This window comes from Lutjanus erythropterus, chromosome 2 (genome assembly GCF_056507025.1).
Source record: "Lutjanus erythropterus isolate fLutEry1 chromosome 2, fLutEry1.hap2, whole genome shotgun sequence".
In the NCBI taxonomy this organism is placed as follows: Eukaryota; Metazoa; Chordata; class Actinopteri; order Lutjaniformes; family Lutjanidae; genus Lutjanus; species Lutjanus erythropterus.
The window spans coordinates 3,886,432-3,909,515 of record NC_139318.1 but is presented as its reverse complement, the minus strand read 5'-3'; the positions used below and the strand labels follow the sequence as shown (position 1 = coordinate 3,909,515).

Here is a 23,084-nt window from a genome sequence, read left to right as displayed (position 1 = left end):
GGATCTGGTCACCCTACACATTTCCCAAAATATATATATATAATTTGTGCACCTGCCACACAGCAGATTGCAACATTACATTACGGCGCAGCTCTGCTCACTATCAACCACACTGCATCTAAAGAAGAAGCAACTCTGTCATGCTAATGAAGGTCTATTGTTGATGACAGAGGGTGTTGTACAGTGTGTGTGCTGTAAAGCCCCCTGACGCAAATTGTGATTTGTGATTTTGGGCTATCAAGTTTGACTGGACTTGCTCGTTAGAAACTAACTAGCTGGCTAATTAGCTCTGGGCACTTGCTGATATGTATCACTGCTTAGCCAAAATATAATGTGTTTATTCAACATGATTCACATGGTGTTCTTTGGAAGCATGTGACGTGCATAAGTTGCTCTATGTGACCTAGTGAGAACTGTAAGGCTGGAGATATACTTCTTTTTAAATATGCATCTGCATAATATGCATCATGCCTGTCTCTCTGGAGCGATGGTTCTGTACGTCCTCAGAAATGAACACTATGCATACATGAATGCAACTGTGTGGTTAAACAGCAGGAATATCTCCAGCATAAAGGGATCTCCACAGTGAAGTCATTCTCAAAAGCAAGTGGTAAGACATTCAGAGTAACACAGACAATTGGACTCAGTAACACAAATTTCAAGTATTCCAAAAGTAAGACAAAATATTTTACTTAAGATTTTACTTAATTTGAGTAATCCAATAAAATATGTTACAAGTTATATTTCAGTACATTAAGTCATCTGTTATAGAATACATTTCAAAAGTAACCCCCCCAACATCGCCTACACTCAGTATGTTTCAGAATCAAAAGCGATGAAAATCCTCTGGATTTCATTTAAGACAAAAAACATTAAGTAAAACATGATAAACATGAATAAATCAATTTACAATATTTTGTAAACTGAATAAAGATTAACAATGAAAATTCCACACCATGTCAAATCTCTTATTAACATTTCTGTAGCCAAAGCTGATCCCTGAACAAAGAACATTTACAGATATCAAAACAATATTATGACGTTAAAGATATAAAACAACTACAGTTCAAGTGTTAGGACCAGCTGCTCTACATTAAAAAAATAAATGCTGACTCATTCATCAGTAAAGAGGAATAATGCCTCACTGGAGCTGATTTCATACAGTGGTAGTTTTCTACATTTCAAATAAACTTAAAAAAAAAAGAATTAAAAGATCCAAACAGCAAGAGATGAACTCTGTCTTTTGTCAGCTGTCCACACTTAAGATTAATATTTATCACAGCTGAAGACTTTTCTTTAATACAATATTTGAATTTCTAGTAACAAAAACGAAAAATACAAAAAAACAAATCAGACAATTCTGCCTTTGAACCTGAAGGTTTAGAATGATTTTTTTTTAAATGAGCACATCCAAAAATAAAATTCAACATACAGCTGATGCACAAGTTGTGTATATTTACAGATGCATACGTATTAAAGAGATAGTATGTAAATCAAAGCACAGCAAAACCAGCTGTGTCAAAGACAATATCAAAAATCTGCTATAAAACTGTAAAAAGAACACATAAAACATTACTGCAGCATCATAAAAACACTAAAATATATACGTTTCATGTATTGTGCTGCTCCAGTGTGGGGTATCTGATCTGCTGCTTGTAGAAAAAGAAAAGAAGTCTCTTAAAAACAACAGAGCTCAGCTATTTGGCAGAACATACTGAGATCTGGTCTGCCTTTGTCACTGCTTTGTTCCTGCTGTAGTGCATCAGGAGATGTCTCCAAGTTTTACTGCAGTTCAGCAACTTCTGGTTTCCTTCAAGAGGACAGAAACATTAAATTATGAAGCTACACATGAGCACACAAAGCTGCTCACAATTTTGAAACTTAATTTTACATACATGGCCATTTTTTTATTTATTCAAATTTGGCTTGGTGGTTAATAGCAATAACATGTCTGTGGTGTGACAAACTCAGATATTTATTGTTGCTTTGCACAGGCATTAAAAGAGAAATCTGTAATATATTTACTGTAAGAAATCATAAAAACGTGTCATCAGAATCAAGGAAACATGTTATCTTTAAATATTTGCTTCTCTGACAACAACGCTGCAGCCAGAATGTCCCCCATTTAAATTTCTACTCCTGGAATAACTGATTTGTATGTCACTTTTAATTAGAGTTTAGAAGGAGAAGAAGACATACATATATATGGTCAGGTGCCCTAAGTGTTTAGGGGTCTGGTGCCTTGCTCAAAGGCACCTCCGCACCTCTCCAGCCTGTCCAGTACTTAAGTCCTTGCTGGACTTGGACTGGCGACCATCCGGTTCCCAAGCCAAGTCCTTCTGGATTGGGCTATAGCTGCCCCGCAATTTAAAATAAAAATGAATTTCTGCCGAATGAGTTAGTGTCTGTTCATGAGTCATAAGAAATCATTAATAATCCTGTAGAAGGTGTAGATGTTTGTAACAGTTAAATTGGGTAAAATGTTCATGGAGTTTGGCGGGCAGTGAGACAGACAGTCTCTTGACTCATCGTCCAGAGTGTATTTCAGAGCAGTGGACTTTTGTTTATTAACTTTACATTGAAAGACAACTGACAGTTACAAACAGCTGATCACTTTACAAAGGAGGACTCGTCTTATGTCAAATACGTGCACCTGTTCTCCTGCAGTGCTCCTGCAGCCTGCCTGTCTCTGCTATGTCTGGAGACGAGGGAGCAAGGGGAAACAACTTACTTCAACAATACACTGTATCTTAAACAGGATGACAGCCTATTTAATATGCAGTGGATACCTCCAGCTCACTATTTAGACTGCTGTAGTCATTTTTGCGTGTACAGTGGCTACATATTGCTCCTTTAAGCATAGGCAGAAATAAGAGATGAGCTGCGGTATCTTACCAATGATGCACAGTCCCTCCTTGGCCCTGGTGATGCCCACATTTATCTGGTTGGGATCGCCCACAAAACCCAGATGTTTGGACAGCCAACTTCCATCTGGTTCACTCTCAATCTCTTTACTTGGCAGAGAGCACACTGTCGATATGATGACATAACGCCATTCACTTCCTAAAAGACAAAATGTTTTATATCACATGATGAGCCACTGCTGAACAACAGAATGACCTGTAGCTAAAGTACCAGATCGAGTCACTGTCAATTACATAGCCAGAAAAAGAGTCCATATCAAAAAATCTGACAAGCGCTGGAGCAAAAAGTGTTTTATATTTATTACATGCAGGATAGTGTGTGTTTTCTTGCTCTTGTGTTATCAGCTGAACTCACTGAGTGCTTTAATTAATTAGATAACAATCACAAAGTGCCATGAATTCAAACACCTCTGATCATTAAAGCCATAGTTCACCCAAAAATGAAATTTCACTCAATATCTCCTCACCCCTGTGCTGATGTGAGGATGGGTGAAGATCTCCAGTTCACAAAACACTCCCGGAGCTTCAGCGGAAAACAGTGTTGCAGCCAAATCCAGTACAATTGAAATGAACGGTGACCAGTCTTAAAGTGTAAAAAAAAAAAAAACACAAGAAAAACCCACAAAAGGTCTCCATACTGCTCATGTGGTGTAATCCAAGTGTCTGTAAGCTGCAACATTAAAATTTGACCCAAAAAGACAGTTTACAGCATGTTTTTAGCCTAAATATCAACTGTAGTCTCTCAGACCTGACGCGGGCACACGCCTGAAGCGGGTACACAAGTTCTCACACAAGCCACATGACACGAGATATACAAGATCTCGTGATACCTTCACGTCTGTGTTTACATGATACCTGGAAGTAACTCAGACAACAGAGGGAGATCTGCTCAGAAATTGCGACTTGTTACACGAAGAGTTGACTTCACAAACTTTCAACAATAAATGTCTGAAGACTTCAACATAGAGGAGGAACATCATTTCTTTGCTGCAGCTGCACTGCTTGGGCGAGAGCCTGTGTACCTGCTTCAGGCGTGTGCACACTATGTTGCAGTATAGAGACATTTTGCGTTTTTTGTGTTCTTTTTTTTACATTTTAAAACTGGTCACCATTCATTTTGGCTGCTGGATTTTGCTCTGGGAGTGTTTTGTGAACTGGAGATCTTCACCCATCCTCACATCAGCACAGGGGGGAGTAGACATTGAGTGAAATTTCATTTTTGGGTGAACTATTGCTTTAATGCACTTAATACCACAACTTGTGGCTCTACCATCTGAATTAGACACACAACATGATGTCTGCCACAAGCTCTGTGTGGAAATCAAAATATTAAACAATGAAAAAGCAAACTGCGCTGGAGGGATAAAATGCGCTAGACTGAAGTTTGCTGTGACATTTTGAATCTTAGACAAAATCTGAGACACAATTCAAAAGTGAAAATCCACAGCTTCAAGAAGATGGGATTCATACTGTATCCAAAACACTTTTGGGTGAAATACTGCGGCATATGATGGATTTACCTTCAGCAGTTGGCTGTGGCAAAAAGTGCCCCTCCCTGAAGAAAGAAAATCTACTGGAAAATCCATCTGAAGCCTCACACTAAGTGGTTGGGAACCTTTTTTTTTTTTTTACAGTTTTTCTTTTTTTTTTTTTTTTTACTTTGAGTATTCGTTAACTTCATTAAGTCTACTACACTCAATCTGTCTCAGCTCAGCACGATGACTTTCAAAATACCAAATAACTTGTTTTAATGAATTTATTCCTTGCAGCTGCAATGAAGGTCAAGCTGCATGCACCATGCACAGTTATATTATGTTCATTGTAATGTTGATTAATGTTGAAATGGCATTCCACTGTCTCAATAATGATTAAAAACACCAGATAAAACTCTGAAGTGGTCAGATGTGGTGTGGTCAATGTTAATCCCTACTCGTCATCATCTAACATGGCCAACATTTTTCGCCCCCTCACTGTTCAACCAAACTTGGTGTCCAGGGATATTTGTGTGTAATTTTGTCATAATTAGCAGATGAATCCCTGAGTTATGTCAAAAACTGTGTTTTGTGAGGCCACCATGACACTGAGACCAGGTGGATGTTTGTACCAAATTAGAATCAAATGATAATCTTTCAGGTGTTGCTAAAGTATCACATTCACGAGAATGGGACAGATATGAGATCACAGTGGTTACATGTTAACACATTTAACACTTTGAGTGGTGCAGTACCTCAGAATGTGTAGTTATGCTCTGGAATATTATTCCATTTTGGTTTGGCTACTTCAATTTTAACAAAGGATTTGGTGTTAAGTAAGAGAGGTGGATTGTTACCTTGGCTTTTAGTGATTGTGGTAACATTGATTCCTTTCATCTTCTTCTTTTGCAGCTCATCTTTGATTTCTGATACTTGGGCATTATAGGGCGACAGAATAACAATACTTTGTTGTTCGATTTTGGCAAACTTCACCAGCATTTCAGCAATGTCAATCTGCAAAAGAACCGAACCAAAATCAGTAATTCAAAACTATTATGAATAATGTCATAATTTAGATGTTTAAAATAAACTAGGATTTCCTTGCAAGGGTGCTCAATACATTACCACTTTGTCTCTCTCTTCCTTGTTTGCTTTAGACCTCTCGTTGCCCTTGGCTGTGCTAACAACCAGACTGATGGTCTTTCCCTCGATGTCCCCAAAAACGATTGGCATTGTCTTGTCTCCAACACGCAGGACACTGCTTGGCTGCTCCACTCCAGTTTTCAGCTTTCCATCATAAAATTCATCTGATGGGAACTCGCATATACTTTCATGCTGTGAAAGCACACAATTGATAGTCATTTATTACTATTCGAAACACTAAACACAGCCATGTGGTAATAAAATATTGCTGCAGTAAAAACATGTATACAGAAATATACAATATAATATACATAATATACATTATATATGTATATATAGTGTGAACTTCATGTCCTCACCATCCTGTACTGGGTGTCCAGCATCACTGTCCTCTTTTCATGTATTGTATAGTAGCGTTCAAACAGAGACTTGGCCATCCCCAGCTTCCTCACATGTGTATTCTTCACAATGGGTCGTAACTGTTTGTGGTCTCCGATCAAAACGACCTGAAAGTGACATGGTAAGACACAAGACTGAGTAACTAATGATGAGAATGACTTACATTGGTTGAGCATCAGTGAGCAATGATGAACCAGTGCCCAAGTTTTCATTAGGAACAATGTTCATGGAAAGTCTGTACATGACATGGATGTTAAATGAATTGTTCACCTTTTCTGGTTTGTTGCAGACTAATGGAATCAGGGCCTGGGGTTCAGTGGCCATTGCACATTCATCAATGAGGATCTGACGTGCACTGACTGTCTTAGTCAAGCTTGGGGTAGAAGACTGCGTACATGTGCACAGTATGATGTCATGCCGTTCAAGCTCATATGTCCGAGCATCTCTGAGGAGGTTTTTGTATCTAGGAGGAAGAACAAGCTTTACAGTTAGAGCTGTGAATAAAGTTATTTAAATTAAAACTTATGTCTAAAAATTGCTTTAAATTACTTTTCTTTTTTGTGGGACTTTGCAGGATAGTCTCCCATCCAGTGGATGAGACAGTTCTGAATGTGGAAAGGTTGGACACTATTAGAACATTTTCTAATAGTGCTGGGTGTAACTTTTCTGCTTAGTGTGACACAGACATAAGTTGGAAACTTGGAGACTTGTGTCCACAGTAATTTTAATGGAATCACACAGCCAGATAATGGACCACTAAAACCACCAGTCAACTATCCTGCTGATCTATAATTTTAGCCACTGCACCAGATTTACAGTAGTGAATATGTAAAAATAAATCCATCCAATCAAATCCATAGTTCCTTCAATCATTTATTGATGCCCTGTGCATAATATTGTCTTATTTATGAATATTTCCCAGCATGGCAGGAGCCTAATCGTTTGCTGCTGTAAACTAATAATAATGCTTACACTTGTGTTGATACTGACAGAATATTTCCTGTTGGAGCCTAAATTACATCCAGCGCAAAGCGGTGCACAGTGCAGCGCAGTGCACCTGTGATTGCTAGTTTCCAACCAATGCAGGATGCAAAAAGAACAAGAGATGAGATCCATCCATAGGTAAGTTTTAGGTAGAAGCTTTTTATAGTCTGGACTGTTCTAGATTTAATCTTTTTGTCTATACATCAAAAGGAGAAAGTTCACGGGAGTCTGATATGTCTTACACTGTAACTGTTTTGGTGGAGAATGAAAGAATAATCAGTACATGCTTTGTCCTGATGTTCTCTTCAATTCTTCAAGTTTTGGTTCTCTGGGACATTCTTTAAGTATTCACAGACAAGGTCGCGATGAATCTACGCCCAAATAAGGTCAGACCCAGCACATCTACAGCATATAGAATTAGCCTATTGGTCAGCAAATCCAAACATGCGAAGTATGAATGAATAAGGTCTGAGGACACAGCTCAGGTCAGTGATATCCAATCCCTGATTACAGTTACATCTGCTCCATTCAGAGAGACAAGACAAACACATCTCTGACCTTAGCTGCCATAGCAACACTATCAGGTTGCATCTACTGTCTAGAAGAAAGGCAGTGTGATTATTAAAAATTAGTGCAGGCTTTTTAATGACCTCAAGGCCTTAAGGCGAAAATATACTTGTTTTTAACTACGTGTTCGCATACGCACCCCTACGCTTCATGGCTGCCTCGCGTATCCTGCGTCCATTTGGAGCGATGGTTGTGCGCGTCCTCAGAAATTAACGCTATGCATATGCGAACGCAAACGCATGTTTAAACAGCAAGTATATCTCCGGCCTTAGTATGATACCTAAAATTGGAAAATTCCTTTACATGGGCAAACCACGCACTTCAAGATTGAGCAATGCCTTGTTAGGTATCTACAACAGCATAAGAGACTACAGTAAAACAGGTTAAACAAATCCAACATGATAGTTGAACAAAAGTATTAGATTAAAAAAACAACAAAAAAAAAAAAAACTATATCCAGTTCAGGGTATTTTCAAAACTTCATGACAATTAAAACTAAGTATTTTTGGTTCCTCTACGTTTTTACAATAGGTGGCTTTTGATCATTTTCATGCAGTTTTTTATAATTTGTTATATCAATAGTGCATCTGAACTTACTCTTTAACCTCTTGAGCAGTCAGTTCCTCTATTTTCTCAAGGTCAAGTTGAATGCATCTGAGCTCCTTTATTTCCTCTTGTTTTTTCTCAAGGCCAAGTTGAATCCATTGCAACTCTTCAGTTTCCTCTTGTTTTTCCTCAAGGGCAGGTAGAATGCGTCTGAGCTCTTTTATTTCCTTTTGTTTTTCCCCAAGAGCAAGTTGAATGCGTCGAAACTCTTCTCTTTCCTCTTCTTTTGCCTCAGTGACAAGGAGAATGCTTTGGAGCTTTTCTTTTTGCGCCAGGGCAAGTTGATAGCGTTGGAGCTTTTTTATTTCCTCGTCTTTGTCTTCAAGGGCAAGCTGAATGCTTCGCAGCCTTTCTTTTTTCTCCAGTGCCACTTTAATGCGTTGGTCAAACTCTTTGATTTGACGTGAATACGGGTTTTGGTCCTGTCGCATCCGGTGATGGAGAGTGATGCTCCTAAAACCATGTAAATATGCCAGTCTTAGTTTATTAAAGAAAACGTTCCAAACTGAATCTCATCAGATAGAATGATTACGATACCTGAGCTCTGGTTTGGCACGTTCTTGGCGGAGAGATCTCTGTGAAAACTGAAGAGTGCAGTCTGGATAAGGATAATCAAGCATTTCCACTTGTTGGCTGTAGACCCTGAGGGGTCTCAGATGGTCACCAATCTTTAACAGGCACTCTGTGTTACATAAGTAAAAGACACACACAGCACATGAGTTATTATAACAGAAAGAAATGCAAATTAAATTTCAGCAGAGAAACAAAGTAACTTGCCTGCAACAACATCAACAGACTTGTTGGATGGGCCACAGTAGAGAATGACTTGTTTTTTGTTCTTATCATTTAGGTCTTCAAATTTCTTTGGGTTCTTAGAGTTCCACTCGAAGAAACGGTGAACAATGTACACACCTACTATTGTTTTTCCAGTCCCTAAGAGACAAATGGGAAAAATGACTTAGGCATTAAGTAGAAAATACAAAGCATCAGAGTGAAAGTTGCAGCCCTTACCAGGTGGGCCCTGTATAAGTGTGAAGGTGTTCTCAAGAGCTTTATCCACCGCAAGATATTGAATCGGGTTGAGCTTTGGCAGCCCGTTTGGTAGCTGTTTCCTCTGTTTTGGCTGCCACACATTGTTAACTGCAAAAACAAAATGATAAATTGGTATTGTAAGCAAAAAATAAAATAACTTAATCAAATTTAAGAGATACTATAGGATTGTTCAATGTGTGTTCTGTGTTTTAAATTTAACGTGTGACTCACGTTGACACAAATATTTACAACTGCTGAATAATGCACATACCCTCTTTTGGGATGCGTTTTCCAAGTGCTATAGCCTTGACAAGATCACATGCAGATGTAATGCTGACCACAGCATTTTCTTTGCGGCTACAAAACAAATAAAAAAAAAAAACATATGTCAACACTTTATTATAGAGCTGAAAAAGACATGTTTTCTCAGTAGCCTCAATGTCATTGCAAGAAAAATATGAGATTAAAAGTATGAAAAGTCAGACTACATGGTAAACATTGGTATGGTAAAAGCAAACTACACTTTAACTTACATGTCAGGCAGGAGCTTTGGGATTATTTCAACTGTAAAAGAAGCATCTTCCTCAAAGACACAATCAGGAATTTTCTCCATTGGGAGGTGGTTGACAGAGAACTCCACTTTACGTCCTTTATTTTTCAGCTCTTCTACTTTTCTTGTGATGCCATGGGCAACCCATGTAAACTCTCTTGGGTCAACTGGTGCAGAATGTTCCAGGATTGAAGTCTTCAAGCCTCTTTTTCGTATGCACAAGAAACACTTTGAAAGGTTGCATTCAATGGCCCATTCACTGATCCATGCCAGAGGTAGGAAGAAGCTTCCTGATAGTGTGCCTTTCAGCTCTTGATCGAAGTTTACCACCAGCTTCTCAATGACTATGCTGTCACTTTCATCTACTGCAGTGGAAGCAGATTCCATCTCACACATTGGTTTCCAGATGCGTACATACTCCTCTGTGTCACTATAATAAGTTCTTGATGGATCATCTGCAGATCTGGAGAAGCATATGATTGGGCTGTGGACATGGTCCACACAAATCTCGAACTTAGGTTTAATGCGCACCAACTGAACAGCAGGCATGTGATAACCCCTTTTTACCTCAGATGTCATTTGGACCTGAATGGTGTCACCTGTTTGCAACTGGAGTGTCATGTCAACCTCGTGTCCCCACTGTGCCTTTGGTACCTCTTGCTCCTCAGAGGTGCATGTTTTAGGCTTGGAATGAGGCATCTCTGATGACTGTGGTGGAGCATTCTGTGTATTAACATCCATTATGAGAGATGTTGCATGACTCCAGTTTTCTTTGTCAACTGCTTCAACAATGGCTCTCCATACTGTCACAGGAAGGTCAATGCATGGACCAGCAGAGTCTGGCATTTTCAACTCTTGGTAGATTTGCATGTCAACTGTGTAGATCCGCCTTTTCCATGTAAGAGTGATGCAGTGATTTGCTTCATCATATGATGGTTGGTCCCACAGTTGTAAATCTTTGTACATAATTGACAAACTCTCTGCAAATATGTTCTTGTTAAAAGGAAATGACAATGCAAAACTATCACTGTCGGGATCTGCACGCACAACAAAGGCTAACTTTGAAGCACTTTGTTTTTTCATGCTCACTGCATAGGCAAACTGCTCAGCCTTTTGTTCATATTCCTTGGCATTCTTGATGTTGCGCTCAAATAGATTACACAAAGTCGAAATCTGTGTTCGAGTGTATTGAACATCCCTGTTACATATGTTGGAGTGCAAAAGTCTCTGCAAGATGATGTCCATGTACCGCCGTATTGGTGAGGATGCTTGTGTGTAAGATCCTACTCTCAGAGAATAATGTCCAACCGCTGCTCTGGGAGAAGAGCTGAAACGGATGACATAAGCCCTACTAGAGCACCTTCTGAACTCATCAACGAGTGGCTGGAGCAGAGGGTGGATGTCATCTGCAGCAATTAGGTCCACCATTTGGTCTGTATCATCAGTGCTGGCAGCTGACTGGATATGTTTCCACACTTCAGTAAGTATGCGGAAATTTTCATTGTTAGGGGCTTGTTCGACATGGGTCACCTTGTGGCGCACATGAAAAGACAGTGGTATTAATTCTGCACATTTCTTCCCCCTTAATTTTTCTATCTTGTCAGGATCTGGTCTTTCCTGGCAGCGGAGGGGTGTGTAATACCTGGTTATCTCTGAATCAACCAATGTCTCAGCTGCAAGTGTATTGAATAACACACTCAGCTCTTCAATCATGAGATTGGCTTTGCGCTTTCCAGGCAATCTGTGATCATCAGGTTGAGAATAAGCCCAATCTTGCTCAAGTCTAATCTTCCTTTGAGTTTTTGCAAAACAATAAGCCACTGTGACACAGTCTTCTACTGTGTCAAATGTAGGACGGTTTCCATGTCTTTCAGAGATGATTCTCTCTGCGTCTTTATAAGACAACTGTTCATCAGACTTGATCAGAGATAGCTGGAAGTTGGGATTTCCTATTATCTCATTTGTGGTCTTGTTTACTTTGAACATTAATGAAACCACTCTGCGAACTTGGTTTTTCAGAAGACTGAAGTGTTCAATGCTCAGGTCTTGGTCGAACATATGAATGGAATTTTCCCCAACGCTGTTATACGTAGCACCTCGTTGTTTTGCATCCTCATCCAATTTACCACCTGGACTTACATAGCTTGCCACATCTGCAATATGGACTCCCAGCTCATAGTGGTCACCAATTTCCCTGACACTGATGGCATCATCCAAGATTTTTGCTCCTTCTGGATCAACAGTGAAAGTGATGACCTCACATAGGTCCTGTCTGTGTGTAATGTCTTCATCTGCCAAGGATAAATCTTCATCTGATGTATATGCCATGGCTGCAACTTTAAATTCTTCATTCAGTATGTTTAGTCCATGATCCAAAGAGCTTCCAATTGGAAGAATAGCTATGACGTTCCCCAGTGGAAACAAACAACCTTCTTTCCAGCTGACCACTTGCACTACAAATACATTGTTCTGTTTGAGCTTTTCATTGAGCCGTTCATATGCTGCAATTTGCCACCACTCATCAGTCTGCTCCCATATTGGTAGGAAGTTACGCCTTTTCTTGCTGATCAGTATGCGTATTTTAGTTGCAGATTTGTCAATGGGCATCATTGTTCTTTTCACAAATCTGTCGTCAGAATCCCGTCTTGATTTGCTGTAATCCTCATCCTCAAGTAGGCACAGGAGTACACGAGCTGATTCCGATTCCTTGGTGATGCTGACCACACTCGCTGTTTCCACAGAACTGTTCTCTGGAAGGTTGCTCTCCTTGAGCTGAGTAGCACCCGATTCAGTTCCATTTTGATGGAAGTTGTGCTGAGAACTCTCTTTTACCCTTGCTGTTTGGAAGATTACTTCATCTCCAGTGAAGACCCTACCAAGGCTTGCCCTTCCCTTAATAGTTATACGTCTGGTGGGGTTTTGAAACGGTATGACATAACCCCTATTATATGACTCCCTGACAAGCTTTCCTTGCTGTTTTTTAGATAACTCCAGAAGGTCTGTGTCAGCATCAGTGATTTTGTATGTTGATCTCTTGTGGTGATTGACACCTTGAAGTTCCAAATCATCTTCATCTGAAGTATATTCTGTTTTCAGCTGTTCATAGTCATCTTTCAACTCTTGAAGAATTGCATCACTGAGAGTGTTGCTCTCATCCACACGTTCAGACTTTTGAAACCTTGAAGTTTCCATGACATCTCTTTCGAAGAAATCTTTGGTGAAATGACTTGGTGCAATACTGTTGTTACTGATGCAATGGTCTGTGTAGCTCTTCCAGACTCGTGAGCATTTTCCAAAGCAACAGAGAGCAGCAGCATCTCCAACCACAACCACATGGGACTGGGCTCTAGTCATTGCAGTGTTCAACACACGGGCATCATTGAACAGCTCCAGACCAGGCAAGTGAGATGTTTTTAGGCTGTCACGGGTTTGCACAGCTGTTATTATGACTGCTCTGAACTGTTTGCCTGTTAACAAATGAAGACAACATTTATTATGTAAAATTACAATAACCTATATGAAAGGTCATGTAGAACCGAAAGTATAATGTTTGAATAGTCAGATAGATGCACAGTTTAACTATCCATGGGGCAATCATGTAGGAGTTATTAAAGCTAAATTAAACTTACCTTGTACATTTGCAAGATTCTCAACATGAACTTTAGCAAGACCTGTTTTTGAAAGTGCTCTCCTAATGTGCCAAACCTACAAAGAAACAACTAAGTTAATTACAACTCTGACTTTTTCTAACAATGGTAATGTTGATGCATTCATAGATTAAACAGTACCAGTAGTTTAATATTTCTGTTTCAGTCTTGTGACAACTGCAAAGTTTTAACTTACCTGTGATCCCTCTGATAAAATGCAGATGGCGCTTTGGTCTTTGGTCCCCCAGGTCAATGGCCAGTGTTCAAGAATCTCTTTAACTTCTTCAACCACTTTGGCAACTTCTTCTTTGTTATACCAGGACAAAGACACATTGTCCAAGAGACATTCTCCCCTAACATGGTGAAACTTTAGGGCATGGCCATTTGCGGGAGCTGGGATGTTTTCAGTGGCTTTGATAATATCATTCTTACCAACGTAGAAATGAGTGGACACGAACTCCACAATTTCTTTGGTTGAGCGGTAGTTTTCACTGAATATGATTCTACTGCTCTGGGCAGCATCATAGTTTTGGCCTTGATAGTAGTGGAACAAGCGATTAAGGAGTGTGTGATTTGAACGGTGATGATCATCAACTGAGAAAAGCTTGGGTCCCATTTGCATGTGATCTCCAGCCAAAACAACTCTGGTGTTTGGCCCAGCCAGACCGAGAGCCATCAAGGCTTCACATTCCAACATCTGAGAGGCTTCATCAATTAGTATGTGGGTGAAGTATCCCTCTGTGAGCTTTAGGTCATGAAAATGTCTTGCCATTGTTGTGGTGGTAATGACTATATTGTGGCGATCGAGAGCTGCTTTTGTAGGTGGTAGGAAATTCAGTCCATCTCTGGAACGCAAACAGTATTTCAAAGTGATATCATCTGTAGCAGACAAAGCGCTCCCCTGTTTGTTTGCTTTTATTCTAAGTGGCCGCATTCCATCATTTTTCTTGCTGATGAATTGATAGAAGTGCTCTCTGATGTATAGATCTGCCGAGCTGAAAAGAAGCAAAAATGAAAAGAAAATACAAGTTGATGTTATATTAAAATGTCTCAACAATAGTACAGCTTAGACCAAAAGCCTAGAATAGAATAACACTTGAAAGTAACACAAAAAACTTACAATATTTGATTAAATATACTTAAATAGTATGTTTTACCTGTTGGTGTGGGTGCAAATTAGTACTTTGTTGTCAGGCTCCTTACAAAGCTCTCTGGCTGCTGTAGCAAGAGTGAATGTTTTCCCAGTTCCAAATGGTCCATAAATGAGGAGTGGTGCCACAAATTTTTGGTCTTTGCAACTCCCTGTGATAAAGTCAACTGCTGACTTCTGCTTTGCATTCAGCTTCTCGTAGTGGATGCTGTTCACAGGAACTCCACAGTTTTTAAGGTCTGGCAGCACTCTTTTTGTATCAGGGAGGAGATCTACAGCCTTGTGCATGGTACAGAAGCTGTGTCGGTTCAGTTGAAACTGCACTTCCATTTGATACGACTCATTGCTTTTGAGTGCAAGATCAGAGCAACATTTTTTGGACAGTTGCAAATACATTTTGTTCTCACTTGTTTCATCTTGCAGAATTGTGGCTTCGTAGACCTTGGACTTTTGACCACTTGATGATATAGGGGCTATCAGGGCAGACTGGATGCTTCGTTTTAGTACCTGTCCCTCAGGGGTGTCTGGTGTAAGATTATAAGGAACTGGGACAGCACAGAACACTTGTCCCGAAGGAGCTATCATCATGCCAAACTTTGCACTGTTCAGCGTATCCAATGTTGTAATTTCTCCATGAACATTTAGTCTAAAATGAACAAGAAAAAAACACAGGCATTATTTTGTAAATATCTATATATCTCAATTATCATAAAAGTAAAAGGATCAAGCAGCCCATTCTCAACTCCTCAAACATGTCAACATTTTGTCACTATTCGTCAGCTGCTCATACAGACTCGCACAGTAACTGTTAGTGACTGAAAGAGATGCATTGAGCTTTCAAGTGATTTCAGTGTAAACCCATTCATGGCTATATGAGATGCACCAGGCTGTTGATGTAGTATAGCAGGGGAGAAAGTCCACATCTGGAGGGGCTGGAATGTATGAATGGTTCAAGCACACACAGGTCCAATGCGAAACCAAAATATTAAAAATAGTTTGAAGGTACATACCATTATGTGCATCAGATGACTTACGTCATGTGATTTTCATCTTTCAAGTCACTTCAGTGACTTACATAATGTACTAATTGTAACCCCAAACATGATCTTATCCTAAACCTACCTGGCAGTGACATAATGTCAGTATGTGGGGTGAGTTGGCATGAGAATGGGTTAGATTGAGATGAGCACAATACCTTGAAACAACCTGGTCCTCTGCCCGCTCCTCATTGTACAGGAAGTGGTGCATTCTTTCTTTGTAGTTCTCAGAATTCAGAGGTGATTGATTGTTGTAGGTGGACTTGTACAGAAAACTAATCTGAGGGGGCTTGTATTCCTTCAACAGCTCCTCCTGTTCTTCTGTCCTGGTGGAACATGGGATGATAACCCTGTTCCCTCGATGCCAACGCTCTACACTTTGAAAGGAGGCTCCGCAGTTCACAGTTGGTTCTTCAGGGTCATCCAGTGACAGGTGTCCTACTCTTACTCTGAGTTTCTTCAAGAGCACCGGTTTCATGTCAAAATCTAGCACTAACCACTGTTCATACAGGCCTGGGCTGAGGGATGTGAAAGACACCCTGATGTCGTAGGTAATGTCTTTACTGAAAAAGTGTTCCCCTTTGGAGTAGATGCAGGGCTCAGAACTGATGTCACCAAGGGTGAATGATGCTCCTGGTTCTTGCTTCAGCAGCGCAACGTGCACAAGTTGTCTCTGTATATAAAGAAAAGTGGCAATTGTGATTGTGTAAAGGAAAAAGGGAGTTTTTTTTCCTCTAAATACAATCTACATGTTAGAAACTAGCTGCTGAACACATGAAAAGATTGAGAACTATAAGCTGTTGTACACAATTTCTGTGTGCAAGATATTTTTGGGCAGACCTGAAAAATGAATGACATCGCCAGTCACTTACAAACATACCATCAGTGACTTTCTCAGTCTAAATCAGCCCAGCAGTTCACTTCAGCTCACTTCAGTTCCAACAACCCGACAGAGAAGAAAAAAAAACATTCTGTCACCGTCCTCTCACTCTGGTGGCTCAAACATGTCTGGACATGTCCAGTAAAGCTGCCAGACATACAGTCCATGTTTCAGGTTGCTCTCAGGTCATAGTGGTGTTTGACACTATATACTTAGCGATTTTTATATACTTAGCGATTATTGTAATAATTCAAATTTGGCTGGGTGGTTAATAGCACATGTTTCTGTGTTGTGACAAACACAGAATACACATTTATGGCTGATTTACACTGTCCTTAAGCATACTATGAAACAATAATAACATGTCTGGAACATGGAAGAAAAAATCATGTGAAGAAGATTGTGTAACACCTAGAAGAGCATGCATGCATGGCCATTACATGACATGTTATGCTGTTAATATCAATAACACTCTTCACCTCTGCCCAGCTTTCTGCATGACTGCATTCTCTGTTTGTATGTTACCAGGCTGACACCTGTTACCACTAATGTAACACTATGTATAATCCACTTAGTAACTGCCTTTGAAGATATCAACTGTGTCTGAGTATTTGAATTACTGTCCTGCTTCCATCTACATTCAGATGAAACTTAGGCCACTATCATCCAAAACCTGGCTTTCTAACTTGCTCTGAGGACTGACAAAGATTTTGTCCAAGTCCACTCCTTGTTCTGTTCCTTAAGCCTCCTAAATCCTCTCTGGTGCAGTCCAGTAGTTCCCACAGCTTCACTGCACTGAGCTCGGCTGTGTCACAACTGTGCAGCGGGCCACCAGAGCTGATTGTGGATATTCTATACAATACTTGTGATTCCACGAGAGGCGCTGCAGTTTCCGCTTTGCTCTGCTTCAAATAAGTCCTGAATCTATTTTTGATGGATGCTGTGCACAGAGCTGATTGAGCAGGCAGTTAGTCAGACACAGGAAGATGGAGAATCAATCAGTCAATCAATCAATTTTCAAAACAAAACAACATGTGCAGACTTGAAATCATATAAACAGACACAAAAGAAACTATGTAACTATGTGGCCTTCTTACCCATGGTAGAAGCACAAAAATCAGGGAAAATGACCAAATCAACAAATCTGAGCAAGTCAACATAATCAAGCAGACAAAATATTCCCCCCTCTGAAATGCTGCTGTTGGGGCATAAAGCTGTGTGGAGGACAGATCAAAACCATAGCGCAGACAAGACGTTCCCAGGAGTTAGCAAGCATGTAGTCTCATTCAGCATTTCTTTTATCAACAAATACTGTACGTCATGTAATATTTTGCTACTTTAATTCCTAACACAGCTAAAATTTGTTTTTTCTGTCCAAGGCTGATGCAGAGATCATAACTGATGCCTGATGATAACTGATCATTGTAACATTTTGTGGTCAGGCCTGCTGTGTGCTAGTATTAAAGAAATTATAAATGACAAATGGGTCAATACTGAACTGTGCAGTTCATAAATGCACATTGATGCATTGTAAACTCCTGTGAGAGTTAACAACATTCACATTAAAAATATGAATCAACCACCTGAGGCTGACCCACAAACCGCCAACTTTATGCACTTACCTCTGTTTCAACTTGGAAGTTCCACTGCAGTGTTGCATTGATCTGTTCACACTCCACAGTTAAGTCTTCCTCACAGGAGATGCTGACATCATCAGCTTGTTCTGACATCTGTTCAGTGTTAGAAATAGAGAATCAAAAGGTTATTTATTTACTGCACAACAAAAAGAATGTTTTAAAAAAATTTATTTGGTTGTCATTTAGTATTATAAAAAAATAACTGCCTCATATTTACCTGTATAATGATTTATTAGACTTAAAGATCCAGTATGTAAGATTTATCTATCTATTTCTGTATTGTGAGAATGTGGCATAAATGGAATATAATGTTCATAAGCATGTTTCCCAGGCGGCACAGTGGTGCAGCAGTTAGCACTGTTGCCTCACACTGGGAGGGTTCTGCATTTGAATCCTTCAGCGGGCTGGGGAGTTTGTGGCTGGGGCAGGAACTTTCTATGCGGAGTTTGCGTGTTCTCCTCGTGCCTGCCTGGGTTCTTTCAGGGTACTCTGACTTCCTCCCACAGTCCAAAGACATGCAGCATAATAGGTTAAATGATAACTCTAAATTGCCCATAGGCGTGAGCGTGAGTAGTTGTTTGTCTCTATGTGTCAGCCCATCAGGATAAAATTTGTTTGTGTTTTCATGACTATAGAATGAGCCCTTTATATCTACGGAGGGCACAGGACCTCTTCTGTGGAGGCCGTCATGCTGCTCTGCCATGTTTCTACAGTAGCCCAGAGCAGACAAACCTAACAGTGGCTCTATATATGGCCTTTAATGCTTTTTACAAGTTTCACATCCACCATAGGGTCCCCTATATGCTTGGAAGGGGAGGTTGAGAAGAAGCGGATGCACTCTGCAGACTCACTGTCAGGTGCATTATTATCCTACACACTGCTCCTTTAATAAAATTTCTAGGGTTTGCTACCTCTGTATGTGAAGAGGAGACTATTTGGGCTCAAAATATTATACTGTTTCTAAATGTAATAAAGTTAAAATTTAAAGGTAGCTTTCTACAGTGTTGCAAGTCTTGGGGAAGCAGAAATCATGATACTTAAATAATACCCAAAGATTAATGTCACTGATAGGGAATTATGTACCCACAATTCACTGGGTCCAAACCCAGCCAGGCATATTTATCTCCTTTGTAATTTATTAAATGGAACACAAAATCAAATGAATCACAAAAAACATTGACAACAGACTTCCTTTGACGCATGCACTTGATGGAAATACCTATTCTTGTTATTTTTCTATTTTATTTCTATGTTTTGTCTGATGTGCAAGTATGTTTCATCTACTTTGTGTGTATCTGTTCAGGTCTGACAGTTTAACAGTTTTGATAAAGCTGAAGGGCGTGTGTGTGATAAAGGCTGGTTCCAAAGGCTATGAGAACCTGGGGTGCCTCTCAATGGACTGAGAACAGGGAAATCCTGACAAATAACAGAACAGAATTAGAAAATAAAAAAACACAAATGTACTCACAATGTGCACTTCATTACTGCTGTTTCTGTATTCCTCCAGGAGCTTTTCGTTGTAGCTCATGAGACCCTGGGCTTCAATGTTACGTCTGATCTCCTTCTCCTCTGCAGCACGCATTATCCACTCCTGCAGTTCCTCGTCAGAGTGAGCTTTGGGGCACTTGTTACCATACTCGCATGTTTGTGGTCTACGGTGAAAACACAGTTTTAACAGTACAATGGACAACTGCCACTTACAATGAAACAGTAAGAAGACACAAAATGTTTCTCAGAAGATTGATACTGCTTTATTTAATAGGCTATTTTTTATGCTTGTTTGTGGAGGTTGCAATGGTAAGTGTGGCTATTTGCATGGTGGATGGAATAGCCACTGTGGCTAGTTACACCTGGGCCTATATAGTCTGTCATGACAAAGACAAGCACCCAGTTGTTTATATCCATCAATGCCAGTTGATAGGGGTATAAATAGCCACACCTTCATTACAGACAAATTATGATCTGTCCCTAAACCTAACCAAGTAGTTTTGTTGCCTAAACCTACACAAGTAGGCTTTTTATGATAGATGCTATTTGCACCTACTATAGCCAGTGTGGCTATTTGCATCCAGGTGTATATGGCCTAGCATGGCAGAGACAAGCACCCAGGTGTCTGTAGCTAACAATGCTATTTGGACCTGAAGTGTAAATAATCACACACTCATGTAAGGGACAAAACATAATCTTTCCCTTAATCCTTCTAGCAGGTGTTTTATGGCAGATGCTATTTGCACCTGGGTTGAAATAGCCAGTGTGCCTATTTGCACCTGGGGTGGAATAGTCAATGTGGCTATTTACACCCAGCTGTATATAGTGTAGTATGGCAGAGATAAGCATCCAGGTGTCCATAACCAACGATGCTATTTGTAGTCAGGATTCCAACCCTGAAACATTTTATTGGGATAAGATTTTTAGCTATATCACCCAGCCCTGTGTTGGCATTTTCATGGTATTGTTGACACCAACAAATATATAGAATGTCACCAACCTTTAAACAGGAAAAAAATGTGTGAGTCCCATAAAATTGTGTTAGGTGTGCCTTCCACAATGGGACAAAGTGCTGAAGCAGAACCTGTCTGAATCTTCCCTATAGTTGTAAAACATGTGGAGGACAGTAGTGTTGTTTACCTATGACACAGCCACATCTCAGCTTGGAGGTTATGCGGAGGCTGTCGTCCTCTCCATTTGGTGGTTGTGTCCTCAGAGAGTAGCTGGGCATGCTCCAAGGAGGAGCAATGCTTGTAGAAGCTCTCTGGGGAGGACAGGTGCAGGAGGCAGACTTTGCAGTACATGGTGACCTGTCTAGTCCCCGTCTGGTTCCGCTGGCTCGACTGAAGGAGATGAGCCCTGACGGAGAGGCCGCTGTGCTCCGCCTTCCACACAGCCATCTCTACCTCACTCTGAGCAGACTGGCACTGGCCGGCCTGGTGCCAACAGGGCTTGCCTTGCTTGACATGACTGCAATACTCAAACTGACAGTTTGGGGGAAGAGGACGCACCTGGCTGTAGACATGCTTGCGACTATTCTCTGATAGGTGATGAAATAAGACTGGATCCCAGGCATGTGCTGCATCTGCCGCGCAGGTTTCATTCCATCTTTTGCCTGTCAATCTTTGTGGACGATCATGAAAGCAGTCTTTACAGAACTCGATGAATTCGCCTGAAAACTGTTGGAGTATGCTCTCAGCTGAGCTTTCTGGTGTTACTGAAATAGGGTATGACTTAACTACAAGTCTGATTAATTCATCTTTAGTAATTTTTTTGTCTCTAACATAGTTCCATACAACAGCCTCTTCTTCACTTCTGGCAAAAGTACATTCTTTCCTGTGTTGTGTGCATCCAGAACCCTCAACGAAGAAGTGACACTTTTGATAACGAACATTTGGACCGAAATGTCTAGCTGCAGGACGCTCAGAGACAGGTCTCCATTGGTTGGAGGTTTTGTCTTTGACTAAAAGCAGATTTCTACTGCACTTGTGACTGACTGACTCAACTGTGTATGTTATTTCCTGTTCCTTTATAGAACACAGATGGCACACAGCCTTCAAATCTAAAGTTGTCAAGATGTCACCCAGAGGTTTAGAGCTGTCAGGTGGCTCAGACCCTCTCTCAGACTGAGCTATGAGCTGATAGAGAACCACATGATCTAATCTGTGATGCTTCTGAAATGTCCATACGGCAGCTTCCTCAACACTTCTGGCAAAGGTGCACCTGTTCTTGTGCTGTGTGCAACCAGAGCCCTCCAAAAAGAAGTGACACACCTCATACCGATTCGGGTTTGGAAAGGTGGGCCGCTTGGAAATAGGCCTCCATTTGCTGCCACCTTTGGCTTTGCAGAGCAGAATATTGCGCTCACACTGGTGGTGGACTGACTTTACCGTATATGTAATTTCTTTCTCCTTGACAGAGCATTTGGAGCAAACACGTTTGAGGTCATGTGTTGATAAAAGAGGAGCCAGTTGGGTTCCACTGGCTGACATTGTGATATATTCATAACACTAAAGTCAGCACCTGGATGCAGGAAAACATGAAATGGTCCTGCAGATTGGAGGAACGTGCCCAGAGTTTTGAGCAGTTCACCTGAAAATTCAAACTTTTTCAGTTGTGTTTTCAGGTTGCAGTCAGTCACAGTAGATCCAGACTTAGTAACAAGTCTGTTAATAAGGTACTAACTACAGAATGTCTGACAGAATGAGGATTAATTTATCATTATTTTTGACAAGCTGAAGGTCAGAGTCTGAAAAAGAAACAATAGAGAAGACAGCATGATGAGAAGTGTGCTCATCATATTCAATTCATAATACTCATAATACTTACTTACATAAATATTGATATATTAATTTTAACCATTTTGTGATATACAGAATATTGCAATAATATATATTGTGATGTATTACTTTTTTCTTTAATCACATTTGTTGCAGCAAAATGGGATTATCAAGCAGACAGATGGACCAACCAGCCTAGCTGACCTCACCAGAAAAACAACTCAGCACCATCTAGTGGACAAACAAGGCAATTGATTTCATTATTCTAGCCTCAAATGAGCAAGCACATATACATATTTTTGGGTAAATTAATGAATTGCTATTTCTGAATTTATTTAAGCTTATAGGTTCATGTTCCAACTTATAAAACATTTTATAAACAATTACGTTGCTTTTTTCTTTTATGTATTGCATAAAAACTTTTGACATTTGAAAACAAAACTTCCATCTTCCCTGCAGCAATATCCTATCAGCAACGGAAGAGGAGGTGGAGAATTTTAACCAGTGATCATTCAAAAACATGTATACATTGGTGAATTAATCAATAACAGACATTTAAGAGTAAAATAAACAGTATAGCATGGCCTCAAAACATGAATACATCTGTGGGTGATTGTGCCTGTTTTTTGTTTTTTTTTTTATCTGAACTGTATATCTTCCAAGATACAGACATTCAGCACCTGATTATCAAAGTTGTGAAAAGGTAATTCATTATTTTTCATCATCCTTAAAAAACTATTTTCTAAAACACAATCCCCCCAAAATAGACCAAATATAACACCAACAAT

General features: G+C 40.0%; 1 protein-coding gene across 1 annotated transcript; it reads right to left on the bottom strand.

Moving 5' to 3' along the window:
- Positions 1-694: 694 nt before the first annotated feature.
- On the bottom strand, positions 695-22,500 carry helz2a (helicase with zinc finger 2a). Its single transcript, XM_084726325.1, has 20 exons — positions 22,426-22,500; positions 20,657-22,265; positions 19,497-19,680; positions 18,014-18,121; positions 15,670-16,184; positions 14,482-15,120; positions 13,521-14,319; positions 13,307-13,382; positions 9,661-13,144; positions 9,399-9,484; positions 9,107-9,235; positions 8,873-9,028; positions 8,633-8,777; positions 8,087-8,548; positions 6,209-6,401; positions 5,899-6,045; positions 5,522-5,731; positions 5,254-5,410; positions 2,896-3,063; positions 695-1,810 (listed from the first exon to the last, which is right to left on the bottom strand). The coding sequence occupies exons 2-20, from the start codon at positions 22,006-22,008 to the stop codon at positions 1,698-1,700; spliced, it is 9,123 nt and encodes a 3,040-aa protein (XP_084582451.1). The 5' UTR covers positions 22,009-22,265; positions 22,426-22,500; the 3' UTR covers positions 695-1,697.
- Between the last annotated feature and the right edge of the window lie 584 nt (positions 22,501-23,084).

What these genes read in the sequence shown, in the direction of transcription:
- helz2a (XM_084726325.1), bottom strand. Translation starts at nt 22,008, where the DNA reads ATGTCAGCCAGTGGAACCCAACTGGCTCCTCTTTTATCAACACATGAC. An exon ending in TTTTATCAGAGGGATCACAG is followed by an intron (nt 13,383 to 13,520) that starts GTAAGTTAAAAC and finishes GTTTCTTTGTAG; the next exon opens with GTTTGGCACATTAGGAGAGC. An exon ending in GGAGGGACTGTGCATCATTG is followed by an intron (nt 1,811 to 2,895) that starts GTAAGATACCGC and finishes GTCCTCTTGAAG; the next exon opens with GAAACCAGAAGTTGCTGAAC.